General features: G+C 40.2%; 1 protein-coding gene across 1 annotated transcript in view; it reads right to left on the bottom strand.

Moving 5' to 3' along the window:
• Nucleotides 1–23,940, bottom strand: part of CDK5RAP2 (CDK5 regulatory subunit associated protein 2) — a 71,710-nt gene that overhangs the window by 28,743 nt on the left and 19,027 nt on the right. The window contains exons 13-22 of the mRNA XM_080355792.1: nucleotides 22,130–22,300; nucleotides 20,974–21,147; nucleotides 14,425–14,522; nucleotides 11,950–12,080; nucleotides 10,728–10,843; nucleotides 10,104–10,232; nucleotides 6,932–7,027; nucleotides 5,336–5,383; nucleotides 4,528–4,715; nucleotides 2,059–2,524 (exon numbers count right to left, since the gene is read on the bottom strand). Of these exons, the coding sequence (XP_080211918.1) occupies nucleotides 2,059–2,524; nucleotides 4,528–4,715; nucleotides 5,336–5,383; nucleotides 6,932–7,027; nucleotides 10,104–10,232; nucleotides 10,728–10,843; nucleotides 11,950–12,080; nucleotides 14,425–14,522; nucleotides 20,974–21,147; nucleotides 22,130–22,300 (1,617 nt within the window). The remainder of the gene's footprint in view (nucleotides 1–2,058; nucleotides 2,525–4,527; nucleotides 4,716–5,335; nucleotides 5,384–6,931; nucleotides 7,028–10,103; nucleotides 10,233–10,727; nucleotides 10,844–11,949; nucleotides 12,081–14,424; nucleotides 14,523–20,973; nucleotides 21,148–22,129; nucleotides 22,301–23,940) is intronic.

Here is a 23,940-nt window from a genome sequence, read left to right on the forward strand (position 1 = left end):
TGCTATATGCTGATGAGAGTTATGGAATTGTGTGTAATAACAAAAATCAATAATGGCATGTTCAGATAGATTCGGTTAGGTTTCTTTTGCTGTTCATTTGCTCCACTAGCGTCATAAGTCCCGTAATTTCTTTTACCACCCAGTGTATTCTGAAATACCTTTCCACATTCATTTCATAGCAATTATACTCCTTACACAATTTAAAATAATAAAAAGCAAGTTCCATTTTCCTAATGACATACTCAATTCCTTTTGTACATACATGAATACAATATAATTTGGAGGCTGAAAAATAAATCCAGGCGGGATGAACTTCCTGCTAGTTTTACTAAACTGCACTAATAACGTCGAACAATTTCCAGCTGTCTGAGGGTTGTTGTTCAGACATATATGTCACCCAGATTACCCAAAGTCCAGTCCAGCTGGCTATGCAAAATTATTTATAAAAGCCATTCAGAAGCAGAAGATACAACGCATTAGTGCGAACAAGATGCATTTAACACAATGGACTCAGGGATTGCACTGAGGTTACAAGTGATTAAACTAGAGAGGAATCTGGAAAGTGCTGAATCAAAGCAGTATATATAAAGGGTGAATGTCAGGAGGATGGAGTCAGGCTCTTCTCAGTGACAACCAATGATAGGACAAGGGGTAATGGGTACAAACTGGAACACAAAAGGTTCCACTTAAATTTGAGAAGAAACTTCTTCTCAGTGAGGGTGTCAGAGCCTGGCCCAGGCTGCCCAGGGGGTTGTGGAGTCTCCTTCTCCGCAGACATTCCAACCCGCCTGGACACCTTCCTGTGTAACCTCATCTGGGTGTTCCTGCTCCATGGGGGGATTGCACTGGATGAGCTTTCCAGGTCTCTTCCAATCCCTGACATTCTGTCATTCTGTGAAACAAGACAAAATTTTTTTGAGTTACTTAGGTTTTAATTTTTCAAGGGTATCAGAACCTATGGCTAAGACAGGCATGAATTTTCCAGGGTGCTTGCCAGGGACCAACCATACATACCAAAATCTTTTCCATAAAAACCCGAACTATACAAAATGTTTATGCCTGTACAGAGCAAAGGCTTATCAACATCTCCTGGTTTACAAGCCCCTCCCTTCAGAAAACTGAAGCCAACAGGAACAAGCCAGAATAAAAGAAGAGTTGTTCCCAATTGCCAGCTCACAGAAATCTCTTGATCACGGAAGTCATGGAAGCCGCTCTTTGCAGAAGGTGCTACAACGTTCTCTATTAGCAGTGCAAAAAATCAAAAGCAATACTCTCCTTGTCTGCAAGAGGGAAGATCTTCAAAGAGTTTTCAACTTCGCTTCTCTAGCTGCTACTAAAACAATACAGATAAAGCCTTTAGCAGACACTTGTTCTCCCACTTCTTTGGTTGGGATCACAGACCGTCTGCAAACAAACGGCTTGAAAACTTATCTGGCAAAAGCAAACTATGTCAGTACTCACAAAAGGGATTCTGTGCACTGAGGTTCCAACCAAACACCAAGAGCTGAGCCCCAGTTTTATGGAGCACGACTGGTCATATTCTCAAAAAGCAAGACACAATGGTAAGATGTTAATAAAAGCACAGAATTAAGATTCGAATTTGTTGAAATCTGCCATTGACTCTTCACCCGCCTGCTCTCAGACTTCATGCAAATCTTCAGTTCTGTAGAGCTCGTTTGCCATTTAGACTTAATAAGCTTTCAGTTCAGAAGACTCTGGTTCTGAACTTTATGAACATCTATGCAGAGATATAAGGTACTACATAATCAGACCATTATGTTAGAAACAATCTCTTTTTCCAAAAGCTATAACATTTACTAGTATCTGGTCCCGGTGAGGATTGAAATTCAATTAATTAATGTTCTAAAGCACACTGAAGTATGTGATGAAAAGCTCTGAACATTAAGAACAATTATCTAAAATATATTTGGTTTACATCTCTTTTTCTAATAGTAAAAATTACACAAGAGCAAGATTTAATATTAGAAATGAAACGTATTTTTCTCTTTTATACATGTATTCCCCAAGTACCCAAAAAAGAATTTTAAATAAACTTACTTCATTTGCTCTCCTTTTATAGAAAAGTCTTTCATGCTGTTCACCCTCCTTGTACACATTTTCTTGCTGATGTTCTCTTTCTGCATTTAATCTTGAATATTTTGGCTTTTCTTCTGAGGCTCCTTTTTTGCCTTCATGTTTGAATCTCATGACATTACTCTCTAAAGTCATTGTTTGTGTAGTTGCATCTTTCAATTCCGCTTTCAACAACTCTATATCCTTATTAATCTGCGGCACGGCATCCAGATAAAGCTTCTCTTTCCCATCAAAAGTTGATTTCAATTCTACTTGCTGCTTTAAGAATTTATTGACCTGCTTGAAATGTTTGAGTTCAGCTCTTAGTTGAATAATCATTTGCCTGAGATCTTTTTCATCCTTTTTCTCTATATCTTCACTTGAACATTCTTCCTCGGTTGTGTTCAGATGATCTAACAGTTCATTTACAATTTTCATTTGTTCTTGTCTGCTATACTCAGAAGAAAGAAAAGGCATGAATTTTGATCTTTATTTAAGCAAACATGAATACATTCTAAGAAACTCTTTTGCAGTGTCTTGACTTGAAATTCCCAGGAGATTCCATTTTACTCATTAATGAATTACTCACTAATGAACAGAATGTTTGAAACCTTTTCACAACATGAAGTTATATCATAAATTATCTCACCAATGCTTTTCTCATATTTATGACCATATATGCTCTACTGCCCCTCTCCCCATTTGTGAACAGATACTAAAGCTCTGGTCACTCCATCAATTGCAAACATTACATAGCAACATAAGATATATTAATAGAGTTTACCCTCTTATTTAACTACCTTAATCAAATGGTACCAGAAACACAGGAGACTCTAGATGTTCAGTTTTTCTGAAAAATCTATCCCTTCATGTATTTCTAATGTAACAGGGAAGAAGGAAACTGAGAAAGTAGCCCAAAGCCTGCAAAACCAGGTTCCAGTATAAGTCGGGGAATGACCTATTAGAAAGTAGCGTAGGAGAAAGGGACCTGGGGGTCCTGGTGGACAGCAGGATGACCATGAGCCAGCACTGGGCCCTTGTGGCCAGGAAGGGCAATGGTACCTGGGGTGGGTTAGAAGAGGGGTGGTCAGTAGGTCAGAGAGGTTCTCCTGCCCCTCTGCTCTGCCCTGGGGAGACCACACCTGGAATCTTGTGTCCAGTTCTGGGCCCCTCAGATCCAGCAGGACAGGGAACTGCTGGAGAGAGTCCAGTGCAAGGCAACAAAGATGATGGAGGGAGTGGAGCATCTCCCGTGTGAGGAAAGGCTGAGGGAGCTGGGGCTCTGGAGCTGGACAAGAGGAGACTGAGGGGGGACTCATTAATGTTTACAGATATCTAGAGGGTGAGTGTCAGGAGGATGGAGCCAGGCTCTTCTCAGTGACAACCACTGATAGGACAAGGGGTAATGGGTTCAAACTGGAACACAAGAGGTTCCACTTAAATTTGAGAAGAAACTTCTTCTCAGTAAGTGTGATAGAACACTGGCCCAGGCTGCCCAGGGAGGTTGTGGAGTCTCCTAATCCAGAGACATTCCAACCCGCCTGGACACCTTCCTGTGTAACCTCATCTGGGTGTTCCTGCTCCATGGGGGGATTGCACTGGATGAGTTTTCCAGGTCCCTTCTAATCCCTGACATTCTGGGATTCCGTGAAACCAGCTCACTTCAGACCATCAAACTGCCCCAGATAACGACTGGTCCATGGCCAACAGTTTGGAGCGCAATGTTTTAAGAGAAACTTAAGCTAAACAAGAGGCATTTAAATAATAAAAAGCCCTCGAATTCTACAGATGTCTTCATGTGTCCAATAGAGAGCTGTTTGTGCCACTAAGCATATAAACCAGCATTTAAGACAACTGCATTTGTACAGCTAGCATTTGAAATGGCAGAAGCTAACTAGGCTTTATGTCTTTGGTACCTAGTATCACGAGTGAGAATTCAGTTATGCAAAGTACAGGCTCATCACCAGTCAATCTGGTCATTTTTACTTGAACATCGAAAAGATCACACACTAGAATGGTAAAGATGATGATGCTGGAATCACTCATTAGCAGACTTGTGAGAAAAGTTAACAAATAAAACAATGTTATCTATTCACCTCCTCAGAGGGTAGTATCTCCTCATTTACCACTAACTAGTGCTTTGACAATTAAGCCCATTTATGCCTTTTGGAGAGACTAGGCCCACCCTGCAAACAGCCCCTACAGTAAAGCTCCATATACCAGTAACTTTGGAGAGGTTTTTTCCTTGTAATGGGTTTTTCATAAGGATTTCTACTGATAGTATGTTTCCTAATTACTTAATTGCATGATAGACTAAAATGGCTCTGAAGGCGCCTTGCCAATCTCTCAGGTAAATTAGACAGTGCCATTATCTAAATTCACTTTAGCAAAATTACTTTCTTCTCTTCTTAAATAGAAATACTGTCAAAAGCAGAGCGTATCCCTCACACTTACGTAGATTCCAGTACAGATGTTCTATTTTCTCTTAAAGGAGATGTGAGCAAGCTCTCCTCTGTTTCATGTTCACTCATTCCTGTTCTGTCAAAGTGTTTCCCATTTGTATCATGTTCAAACTGAGGCTTATTTGGACTCCTATAGTGTCTATCTTTGCAGAAACCCTCTGAATAGCCCGATGGAGTTATCTGCGAAAAAATTGGAAACATTTTATTATTATACAGGTATTTAATGTTCTATTAAATTCAGGGCTGTAATCTTTTTGTAATCAGGTTTTGTAATTCCTGATACTCTTTATCTACATTAAGAAGCATCCATAGACATTTCACTTACTATTTATTAATAGCAAAACTAATTAACATCTATTTCATATGATTAATTCATAGTGATCAGTTGTTTAGTAAGTAGATTTCCCTGAAGGTCATTATCTATGAAGAGTTATGAAACTTCTAGAATGTAGCCTGTAGATTGCAGCGAACCTTTTTATTAGTTCACCTTTGAATCACCTGTCTTTACAGTTCTAAATTCTGTCCTGTAATCTCCAGATGGGAGCCCTGATGGCCAGGACAAGAAGCAACTTGAAGTATTTACAAACTGCCCTTTTTTTTGTATGTAACACCATTGACATGTCCTAGGAAATTTCTACACAGGTTCTTGCCAGTATTTCAACCTCCATTTAAAATCAGTGAAAGCGTCTTGATTAAATTACAAGAGAATCCATACTGGGCCCATTTGGATCCAGTTTCCATCAGCAGCAAGAAATAAAGGTGTTAAAGAGTCAAGAGAACCTTTACAATACATCACTTACCTGTTTATCCACCTCACAAGGAAAATCCAAAGATACCTGAAGGCACACCTAGTACACAGAGAAACACAGAAATTACAGATTTCAAAGAACAGAACATCATTATTCTTCAACATTACTAATCAATATGCCACATTTCATGTTATATTTTGGCATGTTATGATTTACACAGAATCACAGAATGTTCGGGATCGGAAGGGACCTCAAAAGCTCATCCAGTGCAATCCCCCCATGAAGCAGGAACACCCAGATGAGGTTACACAGGAAGGTGTCCAGGCGGGTTGGAATGTCTGCAGAGAAGGAGACTCCACAACCCCCCTGGGCAGCCTGGGCCAGGCTCTGACACCCTCACTGAGAAGTTTCTTCTGAAATTTAAGTGGAACCTCTTGTGTTCCAGTTTGAACCCATTACCCCTTGTCCTATCACTGGTTGTCACCGAGAAGAGCCTGGCTCCATCCTCCTGACACTCACCCTTTAGATAGCTGTAAACATGAATGAGGTCACCCCTCAGTCTCCTCTTGTCCAGGTCCAGAGCCCCAGCTCCCTCAGCCTTTCCTCATAAGGGTGATGTTCTTAATCATCTTAATCATCTTTGTTGCCCTGCGCTGGACTCTCTCCAGCAGTTCCCTGTCCTGCTGGAACTGAGGGGCCACAACTGGACACAAGATTCCAGGTGTGGTCTCCCCAGGGCAGAGCAGAGGGGCAGGAGAACCTCTCTGACCTACTGACCACCCCCTTCTAACCCAGCCCAGGTACCGTTGGCTTCCTGGCCACCAGGGCCCAGTGCTGGCTCATGGTCATCCTGCTGTCCACCAGGACCCCCAGGTCCCTTTTCACTGCTCCCCAACAGCTCACTCCCAACTTATATCGGAACCTGGGCTTGTTCCTACCCAGATGCAAGACTCTACACTTGCCCTTGTTATATTTCATTAAATTTTTCCCCACCCAACTCTCCAGCCTGTCCAGGTCTCTGGATGGCAGCACAGCCTTCTGGCGTGTCAGCCACTCCTGAAAGGTTCAACTTTAATTACACTGCATGATCTTCTAAGGTCCCTTGCAACACGAGTTATTTTATGATTCCGGGATGCTTTATATTACATCTATTTTGAATGACAGAATAAGAGGACAGCAGACCTTTGTGTGTATGAAAATGTGATCAACAAGTTACCAAAATATCAAGTATTTCAACTCTGAAGAAGGATCTACAGTATTTTTTTCCTCAATCATAGCAGCAAGCGAACCTTATACAATTTGTGTTATAGGCCTGACTGCAATGGAGGTTGAAGATCAAAGCGTGTGTATGTAAAGAAACACCATTTCCAGGGATTTTCTGTCATCTCCATTAAGGAAGATTATGAGCACTTGAACAAAAGCAAATAAGGACCAGAATGAAAGCTATCATGACTGCAAAACCCTAGCAGCAGAAAAATAGAGGAAAAAGCTTTCAGAAACTCTTTAGGACAACAATTAGTTGAAAGCAAAATCAGATACCAAGAGAAATATGCTTTGTTTGCAAAAGACTTCGTGTTCTAAGAAAATGTTTAAAGGCATGCAGAGAAAAGAGCACTGAAACATAATGTACCCAGACTGGAGTCCTACCTGGCTGACCCTCTCAGAAAATGGACTGTTCCGTTTCTTCCTGTCATTGTCACCATCTTCAGTCTCCATCACAGGCTCCTCTGTTATTTCAAGACACTACACAAAGTATGGAATGATGTGAAAATGTAGCACAAAAAAAAATACTGTGAGATGAAACATGCATAAATAAGTCAGTGACATGTCTTAAAAGAGATATAAAAAAAGCCTGTAATACAAAGTAACAAACACGGAATTAGATTTCTTCAACAAGATCAAAGACAATTAATATAAAACCCAGGCATGACTCATATTAAATACAGTGAAACTTGATCTTACACATTCCTTCATTTTCATTTAACCCTTTCTCCTCAGAATTTACAAAACAATACAAAAATCACTTAACCTCTTCTGGCAAAGGCCTCCTGTCCCCAGTCATGTTCTAATCGTGCCTATTTTATTTGCCAGTTTCCAGAATTTATTTTCACTTGCTACATAATTTAGGAAGAAATAGATGCTTGTAAAACAAAACCCATGGGCAAGGCTGCTTGAAGGTAAAGAGGCCCAAGATGGTTGGTTAGTGTTCAGGGACTGTTTCTACCGGGCACAAGATCAGAGCATCCCGACATGTAGGAAGCCAAGGAAGGGAGCCGGGAGACCTGTGTGGTTAAACACCGCATTTGTGTATTAAAACTAAACTTATTTGCACATATAACTTATCCACCCACAAGAATCGTCTTTTATGACTCAATCTTTTTTAATATTTGCTTTTCCCAGGCCATTATTTGGATCAATAAGTGATGCTTCTTAGAATGAAACTCTCCCCTGAGAAGCAGGTTATGGGACACTATGACAATAAATGACGCAGTTTGAGCCTGGTCCTACAGTTCTGTGTCTGAGAGGCTGAAAATAAACTTTCTGCGCTCCAAGGAGCACAACCTAATGTTCAACAAAAGATTAAAAGAAAATAAGTGTCTTAAGGCAAGGAAAAGAATAGTCTACCAAGACTAAGCTACCTGTTTAAAGTATTTCCTTGGAGACTGGAAACCTTGAGAATGTTTTTCCTAAATGAACCACTGATACACTTGGTTTGCAAAGATCCCTGGAGCCCTGGAGGCTGAAATCACTGCGGCCGCTTCTCTCGGAGAAAGCAGATGTTCAGAGGACAGTACAAAAACAACCTTTTCCTCTCCTCCTTCTCCCTCCCTTCTGAACACGAAGCCAAGAAGCGGAGTCCTGGGGGCTGTCAGACCTTTGGGAGATGCCCTGCAGAGGCGCCAACGTGCAGATTCGTCTGATTTGTGCTCAAAAAGAAAGACGGGTTCATTTTAAGAACCCGAGAAGGATACATCTCCCTGTGTCTGTCCAAATTCCTCTTATAGCACATATGTTAGTGTCATCTCAGTACTACCTGCCAACAAATTCTAGCCCAAAATATGCACAAAAAAAAATAGAACTTCGGGTTTTTTGACAATGGTTATTAGTATGCAAAACACACTGTTGTCACAATCCATACGCCAAAAACTTGGCAGCTATTTATTGCCAAGAGTGATAAAATGGTACCTCTTAAACTAAAAACTTTTACTTACAGATCCTTTAACCTTTGTGCTCCATAGTACTATTAACATTCTGGCCCAGGTTAAAATACTATGTTTTATTTTCCTATTTTACCAGAATGTTGAGGATTGCTTCTATTTTACAAGCTTCATTCTTTGTCATCCTACATCTAATTTCATGTAGACAGTTTTTTAAGTAGCCCCGTATATTCTTTTCATGCTGAGACAAACGCAGGAGTGCACAGTGTCTTGTCATGATCGTCTTAGTGTCTTGTCATGATCATCTTAGCAATGGACACAAATTCTTTGGGCATTAATGACAGCATCGGTGGGGGGGCAGCACCCTCTGCCGGATGATGAGGCAAATTGCTAAATATAATTAATCCATAGCAAGTGCATGCACTCTGAAACAGATTGCCCACAAGCTTTTCATGCAAACCTATTACAGTAACATGTAAATTCATTATTTTAATGAAAGCCATGGCATCCCTGAAGGGCGATCTATAAATTAAAATATATTTCAATTAAAGGTAACATGAGCACGTCTTAAAATTGAGAACAGCGAGAATATTTTGTGACTTTTGATGATTGTTCCCATTGCATCTGCAGCACATACAGTAAAAGGCATGACCCTTTTTCCAGATTCTGCAGAATAAACTGTCCTGCAGAAAATCATCAATGCCACAGTCCCAGGTCTAGAATTAGGCAATCCCTACACACAACTGATTCAAACTATGCCTGATTTTTAATGGAGTTAATTCAGAAATCCAAGATACAAAATACCAGCAACATCACTATTCCTTTAATATTTTTACCTTTCTATTCAATATGTGGTGCGCAAGAACAATGTAACTGAAAGCAAAAACCACAGCACAATATAAAGAAAGGAATCACATTATAACAAGCTGGAAGGGTCACTAGAACCTGCCGGAGCCTCCTGAACATCCTCCAGCATTCACACATAATAAGGCACATGGGGACACAGCACCCAAAATGCTTCTCAGTGGAAGGATTTTGCCAAGATCTCTTCTTCCCCACAGCTCAAAGCAGCCTCGGCTTTGGGCAAAAGAACGGAACCCCCCAGGATCACCTCCTTGCACCCCTCAGCAATCCATCACTTCTTCATATACTTATATGTGCTACACTGAGAAACAAACATGTTTAAGGGACCCAACAAGCTATTCTTTCTTTTTTGGCCTCAGTGAACCTTAGTTGTTTTGCAGATGCAGAGGAGATATGAACTGAGCTCTTACAGAACCAGACACAGCCTGAGAATGACTCTTGAACAGCAAACATTTAGTAATAGCTAAAATGTTATATAAGATAGTGCCTTCTTTGTAAAATTAACTATTTCCTCCCCTTTCAATTGGCAAAAAAATGTATCACATACCAAATTAATATTTTAATGTGTAAGTTGTTTCCTTAAAATCAACTTGAGACATCACTGAGCACTTGCATTGAGCTGATTCTGTTGTGCTAACATCTTGAAGTTGTTTACATCATTAATTTAAAAAGTTATTATAAGGAATTAGCAACCTAAGCCCTGGGGGTTTTACACTCATTCTGCACTGATGGAAACGACTCCACAAGGTATATTAGATGTGAGAGTTGGATTTACTACTTTAACATAGAAAACCTACCTCACTGTGGTTTAATATTTTCAGTGCTTCCTTCCCTTGAGAATCTGTTGAACAACACCCAAGCTGTTTTTTCTTAAGCTCTTGGTTAATTGACTGCAGATCCTTAACCAGCACGAGAAGGTCAGTAACCTGAATAACCAAAAGAAGAACAAGCAAAACTAGTAACATCCCTACTAGCAGGAAAATGAATGAAGATTTGCAAATCCTGGGACAGAGTGTGCTATACAGAAACATAAATTATAGACACCACTACCACCTATGTGATTAATAAAACTGCATGAAATATACATTGTAGGATACTTAATGTCAAAACTTTTCTTTGGAGTTGGTATACTTCATGATGACTAAAATAGGGTATTGAATCTGAAACTTGAATCCAGGCATCTAACGATCACAGAACCTTTGCAGCAAACCAACCATCTTCCAGCTGATTCTGAAGCTCATGTGGTGGAACAAAGACTAAATAGTTCATAAAAGGTGGATCACAAACCACAGAGATGAGAACTTCAAATCCTTTCAGAACTACCCAACTGTACCTACACAAACCTTTTTGAGAGAGGCACAAACTATAAGTGAAGCAGAATTAATTCGTTACAAATGGTGAATAATAAAAAAGATCAATACCTTTTTCTTAAGCTCTTCAAGAGATAGATGGTCTATCTGTAGGCTTAAATGGTCTTGCTCTCCTAAACAGATACTCATATAAGATGTTTGATCTCCACAGAACGATTGCGTTTCATCTGTCGAAATAACCAAGGACAGGAATTATTTCAGGAACTCTGTTTGCAGGAGAAAACAGCATAAAATGCAAAGACAGGACTTTTTGAATAAGAACCTACTAATAAGTCTGTGGGAGGCCAGTTCAAATGTTTCATCCCCCAAAATAAGCTCTCTGGTTAATTGAACAAATTTTGTCCTCATATTTCTTTGTTCTTCTGACACGCAGACATGCTGGATTTTCTGTGGCTGCATTTTCCGTGGTTATCAGCATGAGTTGTGAACATAATTCTGAATTATAATTTGCATATTTAGCATTACAATTAGAAATAATTTTTAGGAAGGATAAGTAAGGCATGAATAGTTATTCTGTTTTAAGTATATTTTTATGAACATGAAATCATGGTCTCAAGGCGAAAAGCCGGGTTAGACGAAGTTATTGAATTTCTTTTGCTTTTGGGTCAAAAGATTGCATTAATTTAATTGAAAATAGCTACTTATTCATTTGCTTTATAACTGCAGGAATTATTTGTTATGTTTCAATAAACACCTGTTCATTTACGATACAGATGACAGCTAATTCTATAAATATTAGATAGGGAGAAGGCATATATAAATTAGGACAAAGAAGAGACATCCAAATCCTCCTCCCAGCTCTGACACTGATCCCACGGCTGCTGCAAGGACCCAAAGCTTCAGAAATCATTACTAGTTTTCACGATACCCTCAGGACCCTTTGACCTGTCCTGGGTGTTTGTCATCCCTGCACTTTTGGGGCTGGAAACTCTGAACTGGCAGCAGCTTCTCGTTCCTCACTTACCATGGCTGTCAAGGGAGTGATGCTACAATTGAAAATCTAAGTTTAAAGGGCTAAGCGAACAGGCTTTATTGTTATTTCTGTATTCCCTATGGAATAAAACAGATACATCTGTACATACGCAGTAAACTACATTTAAGAACATGCACTTATATTATTCTTTTCTATATCTAAGTACATACTAAAAACACCTCCAAAGAAGTACAACAAAAAGAGCTAGAAGGTAAGTTACATTTAAAAGCTTTACTATTTCTGAATTACAAAATAATAAAACCTCAAGAAAAGGGATGGGCTGCACATGTATATACACACCTTGGCGGTTTTTAATGTCCTTAATCTGATCTTCTAAGACCTTCTGCAGATTCCGATTAGCTAAAACGTCCTCTTCTAGTTGTTTCCGCAACATGAAAATGTTGTTTAGTTCCGTTTGCAAGCTGTTTAGACTAAAGAAAAGGAGAAAAAGAAACTTCAGGATTCACTTTGAAACATTTTGTTGTGCACCTCCACATCTTTTTGGCATCCAGGCTTCCACAAAGGGCCCATTGCACATCAGCCACTGCTGGTTTTCATCACACAGTCACATCATTTGATGTATAAGAATAAATAAATCCCTACAGAGAAAGATGAGACTAAACCTTTACATACGCATCCTTTTCTCGCTGTTTTGAGCTGTGCTGCTTGTAAGTCAGTTTAAACATGACAGATATATTCTACCAGCCAACTTCTGTGTAATTCCTTTTAAAGAAAACCAAAATTACTAACTTCTGAAAAGTATGTCAGAAAAAACATCACTTTTATCATACTGATGGCTCTGTGATTCCATTATAGAGTGACCACGGAACCCCTGTTCCCTTGCTACAGAACTACACTCTATAAGATTTTTTTAGATTGTGTTTCATTGAAAATATGATCCAGACACAACTAACTGTTTTATTTCTCCGTTTATCCAACAGTCTGTAAAAAGACGTTTTAAGGTCTAAATTGGCTCAATTATCTCCATGGGGTGTAAATATCAAAACTTACAAATGATAATTTGTCAACATGAATTAATTCTTTAAGTAGGTTTCTTCTAAGGTGGCCACCGAAGCTCCTCCTTTGGCATCCGTCACTGTCCCCACAGCTCACGGTGTCAGCACCTCTGGCTGTCCCTTGCCAGATCGTCCCCACGCCCATCAACAACATCGACAAGACTGTTCCCATCAGCCCATAAAAAGACTTAAGAACACTAAAAACTGAAATTATACTAAAATGAACCAAACTTAATTTAATAACAAATAAATAACAAGGTATTACTGAAGTCATATTCTTTATTTTCACATTGATTTCATGCAGAACCTCGCTGTTTTAAGACAAAAGAAGATGCTGTAGAATTTCCAATCCATGCACTAAATGCAGGAGGCTCTACAGAACATACAGCACGTCATGCTCGTGTGAGAATAACAGCGTATTGTAGAAATGCATTAATTAAAAGACAACACGTATGAAAAGACTCGCAGTCTGACTTGTGACAAGTGTGCTGGTGCGTTTATTGCTTTAACCAATTCTCCCTCACTCAAGAGCATCTTTGAAGGAAAAGCTCTTAAATGCTCAGAAAAACATTGAAAATAAATACAAACCAACACATTATTAGAAGCTAAGTAAGCACATTTTCTCCTTTTCATGAGTTAAAGGTTCCAAAAGAAAAAGCATTGATTCCCTGCTTGGAAAGACAAGAAATGTCGTGGTCCTGACATCCGGTAGCTTATTTTGAAAAACAACCATCCAGGTTGCTTAAAATAAATAACGCCTAAAAGAAGATATGTCAGCAAGAAAACAGATGTTTGCCTAAAATCTGTGTCACTGCTGATGGCAATTACACAAATGAAGACGCTGAATTTATCTGCGGGGCTGGTTTATCAGCTCCTCAGAACTTCGGGGGTACGAGGTTTCCTTGGTGAGATTTACAGCACATCTCAGCCCACAAAACTATGAGGAGGAGACATGAGAAGACCTGCCCCCAACTCCCCGCTCTGCCGTTGAATCATTGCGCATCCCCTGCACGAACACGCATCGCTCTGTGCATCCTGTTATTCCGTATCACGAAAACAGAACTAATGATCCTGCTCCTGATCCCACAGAATTAATTGTAAAGATCCTGTTATACTAATGATGGTAACTACAGTTATAATTTTCCTCATTTGAAAGATCACAGAATGACAGAATGTCAGGGGTTGGAAGGCACCTGGAAAGCTCATCCAGTGCAATCCCCCCATGGAGCAGGAACACCCAGATGAGGTTACACAGGAAGGTGTCCAGGCGGGTTGGAATGTCTGCAGAGAAGGAGACTCCACAACCCCCTGGGCAGCCTGGGCCAGGCTCTGACACCCTCACTGAGAAGAAGTTGCTTCTCAAATTTAAGTGGAACCTTTTGTGTTCCAGTTTGAATCCATTACCCCTTGTCCTATCACTGGTTGTCACCGAGAAGAGCCTGGCTCCATCCTCCTGACACTCACCCTTTAGATATCTGTAAACATGAATAAGGTCACCCCTCAGTCTCCTCTTGTCCAGCTCCAGAGCCCCAGCTCCCTCAGCCTTTCCTCACACGGGAGATGCTCCACTCCCTTCAGCATCTTCATTGCCCTGCACTGGACTCTCTCCAGCAGTTCCCTGTCCTGCTGGAACTGAGGGAACTGAACAATTGCCTGTTACAAAATGTTCAGCACTCCAGTTAAGCTGCACCCTTTTTCACAACTTCTGACTTTTGCCCTTTGAGTTCAGATTATCCACCAAAACAGAAAACGTACTTACCTATCCGATTCTTTGAAGGTCTTCACTAGTGTAGAATAAATATTCTGTTCCTTTCTTAAAGCAAGGATCAGCTTTTCGTATTCAGCTTCTTTATTTTCCTAAATTAAAACAAGAACATAGTAAGCTCACAGTGTAATTTTGAAGTCTGTGTGTCTACAACTATGTGGGTACCTGTGTTCTGAGGAAAACATGAAAGAAATACAAATTTGCTGAACAGGACTGCCCGCTTCCGAAGCCTAATATGGATCTGGAAACCATTCATGATACTCAAAAATGGTTATTATTGAAGAAGGTAAATGCTTTTTCACTATTTACCTACCATGAGTTGTATATCTAAATAGTGGTTCATCATTTTTATCAGTGCCTGAAAAGCTTTTGTTCCAATCCCAAGCACCTGCCAGGTTTATAACTCAACAACCCAAAGACAACCTGGCAGGTACAGATTTCAGAGGAGGGAAAAGGAGGGCAAGGAAATCAAACAAACCCAAGCTCCAAGCACACATTTCAGGACATTGTCCTAACTGCCTTCTCTGTATTCTGGATAAAAATTGCTTTCTGTAAATTCTGTTCTATTTCTGACAAAAAGGACTATACGGAGCAGGCAAATAAAGGACAAACATGTCAGATACACGCTCCTTGAGTCAGTTTTCTGCAGGCTCAGCTGGGTCACTACGAGCTGCTGCTTTAGTTGTGCAAAGCAAATAGTTTACCTGCAGTCTTGCTCACAGAAGGTATATTACTATTATTAGAATAAATCCCGACTCTTATGCTGCATTCTCAGTAAGGATCCAATAAGTTCCCCAGACTTTTTTCACTTCAAAATAACCACACAGCCACTTTTTCAGCGGGAGGCAAAAAATGCAGCTATTTAAAGGAGTATTTGCGTGCACTTAGCACATAAAAATATGTAAGATATCAGCCATCTCAGAAGAGAAAGTAACTGGGATATCAATAGCAAATTTACATGTCTTAATGTCAGACGCATATTTTGCCTCTGTTTGAGAGGAACAGTTGGTCTTGTTGCTTCTCTCAGTTTTCTTCTTCAACTGAAAACTGAAAGAAAGAACAAGAAAGTGCCACAGCTAAGGGAGAATGTGCACGGCTGCAGTACAACAGGATAACTCTGGAGAGCAAGAATGACAGGTAATTCTATTTTCCCATATTACAATCTCAAGATTGGAAACTAAGCTCTCAAGAGGTACTAAATCATTAGTGAACAGATCATTAACAAGGAAGAAATCTACACCCAGGAGTTTTAAGCAGATGTTATTACTCCGATTGCAATTCCTAAGGAAGGAATTGCAACAAAAATTCAGCTACAGTAGCATCTCGTTAATTCACACTAACGATGCGAAGACTGTTAATTTGAAAAAATCAGTATTCTGCAAAGTAAACAGCACAAAATCAAGGACAACTGTTGTTTACTTTTAATTATTTACACTCATACTTGCCAGTATGCTAGCAAATATGTTGAATAATATTTTGCAAGTGTAATCAAGTTTTGATCGGATTCCTCCTGTTAAGGTAATCGGCATGTCAGATCCTACTGCGGAAAGAGGAGCTTCCACCACCCAATGCTACAGATGCTTTGAAGAAGTGACCTTGCCTTTCTCCATGTTCATCTCCCATCCTTCCTAACGGTAGCTGGATTCTAACACATTTCCAGATTCTAGTGTAACCTATTAAATTATTAAATATTACTCTATATACGAAGTGCGAGATACTGAGCTTCCAGTTTATTATCTAGCTGAGCACACAGCAATAGCTTCTGCTCACCAAGAAACACAAAAGCAAACAGACGGAGGTGGGTGATCCAGAGTCCATCAATACAAAAAGCTCGCTAAAAAAACCCTGTGAAATCGTACATCTTACAGCCTGCATTCAGGAGTCTCATCAGTGCGTTGGAATCTCAGCCTTTCAAGAACAGTCGCTAAACATAAAATACACAGATTGCAATTGAACTTGGAAAAAAGTTTGATCACAGTGACACTGATCAGTGACGTAGAAAGCAACAGGAAAAAATACATCTTTTGACTTAATTTAGTCGGTTAACAGTCTGTTAAAAGTTTTAGTGAACTCTTCCATATGTCTGATACAAGCCTTGCAATTATTACCGAAGCCACTACAGAACTACATCCTAATTAAAAGCTCTCTCCGAAGCGCTGGCAAAGTAATGTCACTCTGAAGAGCTCACAGTACACAAATCAGATGATGGTTGTCACCAATTGCTCGGGGTCTGTGGCTGCTGTACCAGCAAAGCAGCGCTACATACAGAACCAGGCTCCGCTTTCCTATGTTTCTTTTAGAATTCCCATGTTAATTTAGTTCTACATTTGCATGAGAATCTCAGTTAGCTCATGAAATCCTCCTCCCCCCCTTTTTTTTTCCTGCATAACAGGAATCACAAGGTGTTTCTTAATTCCAAATGTCACAGACTACACACAAATGATTAAATTCTAAATTCAACCAGGTAGAGGTTCACAAAATCACGAAGAAGCGTTCTTGATTTGTCAGAAACTTCCAAGAATAATAAGGATAAGAAGATAGAGCAAGAATTTTTTTGGTATATTATTATTGTCATTTCTAAATAAAGCGTAGGAGTGAATTATTCCAATCAGCTCCCCAATGGTACACAAACCATAAGGCTGCTCTGTAACTTAAATAGACCATAATGCTGTGGGAGTTAATGAAACATTAAACCTCTTGACACATGGTGTGAGGGAAAATGTGTTAGAGGAGATAGCTGCAAGACATTCAGGACCATATTGCAGTGAAAGATTTATATTCCCATGAAAGGAGGCAATCTAATACATTAAAGTCTATATTTAAGTCTGAAATACTATTGCTAAGCAGCAGTGGTGGAAAACATAACTTACTTTCATTAAAGGTTTCTCAAATTGTGAGCAATGAAAGTAAAAGGTTTATACCTCTGCAATAAACAACTTATTGGCAAAGTCACAAGAATATCCAGTTGCCTCACTCTCTTGCTTACAACAGACCTTGGGATGATTTTAAATGCTCTGAAGGTCAGAGGATGAAAAATTGAGAGAAGGCCATAACCTGCACCTCATCACCGATCCATCCATCCCCCAGGACCAGGATTTGATCATTTCTTCTAACATTGCAGTAAAACTTCACGGTCTACCATAACTGAAACAATCACTAATAAGATTAGAATTGTTACAGGGCACTGAGTCATATCCAAAAATGAAAATCACTACAGCAAAAGATTTTGGTGGTGACTTTTAGAAGAAGTCATCTCCACCGCAGAAAACATCACAAAGCTGATGGCTCTGAGGAACTTATGGGTGATAACGTGAGGCAACGCCAGTGGAATCTACACAGATCTCCAAATATCACCTCATCAGGCTACCTCCTTCAAGATGAAATTTCTGCTAATGAGGACACGGTGAGACACACCAACCACATCCAGTCCCCTCCCCGGGGCCATGCTCAGTGTCACAGGTAAAACCAGCAGGTTTGAAGTGTGTGTAGACTTGGATACCGACAAAAAAGATGGCTGTTTTCAGCTATAAGTTCATCTCATCAAATCAGAAAATGAACTACCACCCTGCTTATATGTTCACAACACCAATTTCACAACAATTCAGTGACAACCTGCACAATGCAGCAATAGCACCAATTCCAGCTCTCACAACAGCCATCAACTGCGATGTTCTGGTTACATCAGTAACTTCAATGTGTTGACTATAATCCCTTCAGCTGCAGCAAATTAGACATCACAACTGTGTGCACACTGCCTTCAGTTCCCTGACTGCACAGTCTTAACTCCCCAAATACAAGAGTAATTATAACCAAAGTCAAATAACGTGCTGATCATCCAGGAATTGGAAAGTGCCTTGTGTCTGCAGAAGCCTCAGATGTGCCTTGCAGTGTAGCAGCTAACTACATTTCCTATGCCAGCCTCAAGTGGAGTATAAGCTCCCCCTCCCAAAAAACAGACATCATGGAAAGGTTACATTACAGCAAATCCAACATTTTTTTTTACACGTAGTGAAATCAATTTAGAATTAAAACTCGCATCACTGCGGCCCCTTACTACAGTATCAGCTGCATGCAACACAACAGAATCCAGAAACACAGATCGAGAACTGAACAAGAGCCACTTTTCTCAATTTTGCTGCTTTTCTCAGTAATAAAATGAATCACAGAGGTCTAAAAATATGTGTTAGAAATGTATTTACCTAACAAACACTCCAACAAAAAGAGCTTTGCAAGTATAGGAGTCTTGGTTGTGAGAGAAGAGCATTAACCACAAAACCAACTAAAGTTTCCAAATTATATGGAGTCCATTGCACTTCTAAATTCTTTGGCTGTAAAATACATTTCGTTCCGAGACTCCATAGATACCAGAGTCAGCAGTAGTGTGACTAACCTAATTATCGGTGCCCTCGCACACTCTCTCTCTAGCCCATGACAGTGGCTCAAGAATCCAAAGTCTAATTAGAAACTGTCACTTATCTTCCCTGGCCTGGCCAAGGCACCCAGCGGAGCTTTGGATGTTGGTTGCTTTAAAATTTATCGTTACATTAAAATAAAGCAAAAAGATATGATGAAAGAGAGAAAGTTCTGCATCTCTCAATTCAGTTTATTCAACTTTAAAGATCAGTGGGGCTGGAAGAGCTCGGTTTCTGTTCTCTCTGGTGGGGAGGATCCAGCTGTGCGTTTGTTGAGAGTTGGTGGAGCGCTGCAAAGTCATCAAAGAGGCCACGGCAGCCAATGAGAGCAGAGCTCGGGATGATCTGTGTCCAAAAATTTATGATTAATATGCCAAAGTGGGTTCTTACAGGAGATATCTCACATCAAGGTTGAGCTGAGAGGACAAAGGGTTGTGATTAGGTATTGTTCACAATCACGAAGTGAACCAGCAACAGAGAATAGACGGTGATTAGAAGGTGGCGCTGGGTCATTACCATGCACGGCTTCGCCTGCCGCTGTTCTCTCCTGGTTAGACACCGGTATTGGAAGTGGGGTGTACAGAGGAAAGGCAGTGTTTGATTTTCATTAAGTCTGTCTGATTTTCTGTCACTTTTGGGTCCCTTCATGAGAAATGATACATGCATGCACTGCAGTTTGTTTTACAGAGATAGAATTTCTGCGCAGCCTTTTACAGGTTTCATTTACCATGCATGTATATTCATATATACATTGATATACCCTGACAAAGAGTTATGCGAGTCCTTTACTCCAAGCTTGTTGAACAATCCATGACTCAAAGTGCACTTGCAGCTACCTTGTTTAATAATAGTGCCCATAACATACCAACCATCTCATCACTAGAGTGTTCAGAATGTGACACAAGACGTAGCACTCATGTTTTCTTTGCCATTGGCTCACTTTATTTTAAACAACCTTGGGCAAATCTCATTAATGAAAATGAAATAGCTCACAATTGCTTGAAAAGGCCAAAGTTTGCCCTGCTGAAGTCCAGGGTTGCAATTCTGCTAGCAATTCTGTTACTGCCACAGGAGATGCAGCCAAGGCAGCCCCCAACCTTTACCACTTCAACCAGACCCTCCTTGTTAGTGAGGGTGAGGTCCAGCAATGCACCTCTTCTAGTCGGCTCCTCCACCCTTTGCATCAGAAAGTTATCGTCAAGGCACTGGAGGAATCTCCTGGACTGTGGCTGGCCGGCCGAGTCGTCCTTCCAACAAACATCAGGGAAGTTCAAATCCCCCACCATAACCAGGACCTGTGACTGTGAGGCTGCTCTCAGCTGTCTGTAGAGGCCTCATCAACTTCCTCACCCTGATCTGGTGGCCTATAATAGACACACACAACAGTATCACCCTTGCCAGCCCGCCCCTTAATTTCCACCCATAGACCCTCAACTCGCCCCTCATCCATGCCTGGAGAACACTCACTACATTGTAGCTGCTCTCTCACATAAACTGCAACTCCACCACCACGCCTGGCTGGCCTGTCTTTCCTGAAAAGGACATAGCCATCCTTGACCACATTCCAGTCATGTGTGCTGTCCCACCATGTCTCCATAATTGCCACTAGGTCATAATCTCCTGCCCTAACACAGGCTTCTAACTCCTCCTGCTTATTCCCCGTGCTGCACGCATTGGTGTGCAGGCATTTCAGAGAGCAAGCTGAGCACACCGATTTCACCCCAGGGCTATGGGAGGCCTTCCAGCCTTCATCAGCTCTAGAGTGCTGCCCCACCGATGCCAGCCCAGCTACCACCACATCCCCTTTCGAGTCTAGTTTAAAGCTCTCCAAATGAGCCCTACTAATTCCTGTCCCAGCATCCTTTTGCCCTTGCGAGATAAACCTTTCCCACGTATCACTGTTTTGACTGATGTCTTGTAAAACCAGACGTTACCAAAGAACCCAAAGCCCTGCCCATAGCACCAGTCCTGTAGCCAATTTTGTGATGATATTGATCTGAAAGAAAAACAACCCCTTGCTATATGGGTGAATGACATGTGTGAGTCCACACCTTTGCAGCCAAAGCCAAAATTCTCTTCAATTTGAAGTCAAGGTTTTATCTGTAAATGATCAGAGTTATGAAAAACTCACCTCTAACTCTCGGACTATCTTGATGATTGACTGTTGAGACTGTGCAGCACATTTTTCCTTTACTAAGCCCTCATTTCTCAGTTCAAGTTCTTCATTGGCTCTTAGAAGGTTCTTGTACTTATTCAGGAGCTCCTGCAATTCCGCATCCTTTTCTTTCACTGTTCCATCAAGTTTCTAACAAAAGAAAACAATTAGATAGTTTTACAAAATTTACTCTAGTTTTATATTGTAAAAGAGACAAACAAAATTCAGGAGAATATTCAAGGATGATCCAACATGTATTCACAGAATCACAGAATGTCAGGGGTTGGAAGGGACCTGGAAAGCTCATCCAGTGCAATCCCCCCATGGAGCAGGAACACCCAGATGAGGTTACACAGGAAGGCATGGGAGGCCTCCCAGTCCTCATCAACTCTAGAGTAATGCTCCACTGATACAAGCCCAGCTACAACCTCATCCCTCTTCGAGTCTAGTTTAAAGTTCTTTACCTGGCCCAGAAGAGATGAGCTCAATTTAAGATAATAGAAGCAAAAAAAAAAAAAGCAACAACCAAACAAAAACCAGAAGCTTTCCCCAGCTATCCAATCCTTTAAGTATTTAAAAATAGGTCAAAGCACGCACCTCCGTCTCCAGGTATTGACTGACCTCAACTATCACTCTTTGCAGTGCTGGTTTAATACCATCAGTAGTTTTCAGGGTTATACCTTCAGTTATAACAAAACTGTGCAGGGGTCTGTTAACATTCAGGCAGCTCCTTTCTCTTATATGGCATTTTGAATGAGCTCCAAAAGACAGATAAAATATTTCAGTATCTATACCTAGTCCTAAACTTCCAGTTTCTGCACAATGCACTGAAAATCATCGGCACTTCAGAGCTTTTAAAGTATCTTACCACAACAGTGATATTCTACGTAAGTATTAATAAAGCTTTCTTCCTCCTCTGTCCACACGCTTCATAAAACCCTAACAAGAAATCTTGTTGAATGACACACACTTTATAATTATATGTCTGTTCTGCAAATACAGTGTTATAAAAAGTGAAGGATTATCATAAAAATCAACAGTCATTGCAAATACGAATGTGATTTTGTAATAATTCCTCATACAAAATCAAATGATAACTTTCCAGTTTTCATTTCAACTTAAGTCTACCCACCTGAAGCAGTAGCTCCTTTTGATTGACATTGTCTGTCAGCTGCTTGATAACTAGTTCTTGGCTCTGCAACTTCTGATTGCTTTCACTCAAAAGAATATTGTAATGATGTTCAACTGCTTTTTCTTTCTCACTCATTTCACCATGTAATTTCTCTAGTTGATTTCTAAGGTCCTGCAACAAAAAAGAAACTGAATATTTAGCAAATCAACTTGAAAAAAAGTTTAAGACTAACAATCCACATTATTAGCTTAACTTTCCATTGCTTGAAATTACTCATACCACTGAATAGTCTGGAGAATGTATTTAAGTCAGTGTCTTTCTCTTGACATCAATGAACACAATTAAAGAAAGTTTTAGATGAGTGTCAGTATTGTCTTCTAAAAACTAGGCTGCTATTCTTTAAATGCCTTTTATACAGAAAGACTGGAGTCCAAGGTTGTTGGAATATCATGCACGTAGATGTTGTTGCTGTCAAAATGAACATTCGCTTCTGAGTCAATTTACTCCCTTGCTAGGAATAGGAGAAAATAGGTTACGGGTGATTCGGTTTGTCATTTGCTCTTTTTCTCATCACACCATGAAAATTCTTGCACTAACATTGTATTACTAGTTACTTTTGCATCAAACGAAAGGTCAGAAATGCTAAAACATTTTCTTTTCACAAGAGCACAAACTTCAAATGACCGTGATTTGAAGTTGTGAACTGAACTTGATCTCGATTCTGGCTGTTAATTACTTCCTACAGCTCCACAATTAGTTGCATCATCCCCACATCTCAGTTCCCTGGCAGAGAAACATGCACTCCTTGCTCGTTTTGCTTCTAAATCACAAAACATTTCCTTTCAACAGGGACTTGAAAGGATCTGTTGGGATCAACACGGACTATTGCAATATAAAAAGCAGGATTATACTCTGCAGATCACAGACTCGATGCACACCACAACATCTTTCTCCACTGCATTCCTGCAGATCCTTCAAGTGGGTCATGTCCAGCATATTCACATAAAACAAGTGTATTCAAAGCAAAGGATCAACTGCAGCATTATGATTTTCACCACATTGCAAAATTTATTCCTCAGCTTTCTATTTTTATATTGTTTTATATTGTTGCATCACTAAGAGGCTTTATGTGAATGCATTACCTGTTAGATAATTACACTCCAAAGGAACACTTTTGACCCGTCCTATAACTTTAAGTGACCAACGTTCTGTGACTTTTCTCTATGAAAACTATAAACAGCTTTCAGAAGATGACAGACATGCAGAGACAGAAAAGGTGCTGCTGCAATACCACCACTGCACCCCCTGTTATCTGATCTCAAGTCATTTCAGCGTACAACACTTGCCAGGTACAGAAACTACGCTTCTGTCTTTAAAGCACCAAAAATATTCTGGCTCTGTTGATGGAAAGAGGAGGACTGACAAGGCATACAACTGTGGAAAAGGTAAAAAAACCTGAGAGAGATTTGCAATTTGCAGCTACTTTGCCTCTACTATTTCTGCCCCCAGAGTTCCCAAAATCCTTCACAGAACAGGCTAGAGTTGAGGCTGAAAATTATCTTCTTTGCATGAGCTTGAATTCTGTAACACACAAAACTATCCATCACTATAGCAGGTTGCTTGAACTCATTGACCACTCAAATTGTCTGGGAGAAAATCTATTGGTTTCTATACACTGAGTTGCAAGGATAATATAGTACCTACGGCTCACGGAGCATAAACTTTGCAATTCCCTCTGCCAACCTTTTTCCCAAGAGACTTCCCTATGATTAATGATAGTTGAACTAAGAAAAATGAATGTGAAACACTAT

This window comes from Nesoenas mayeri (assembly GCF_963082525.1).
Source record: "Nesoenas mayeri genome assembly, chromosome: 18".
Lineage (NCBI taxonomy): Eukaryota > Metazoa > Chordata > Aves > Columbiformes > Columbidae > Nesoenas > Nesoenas mayeri.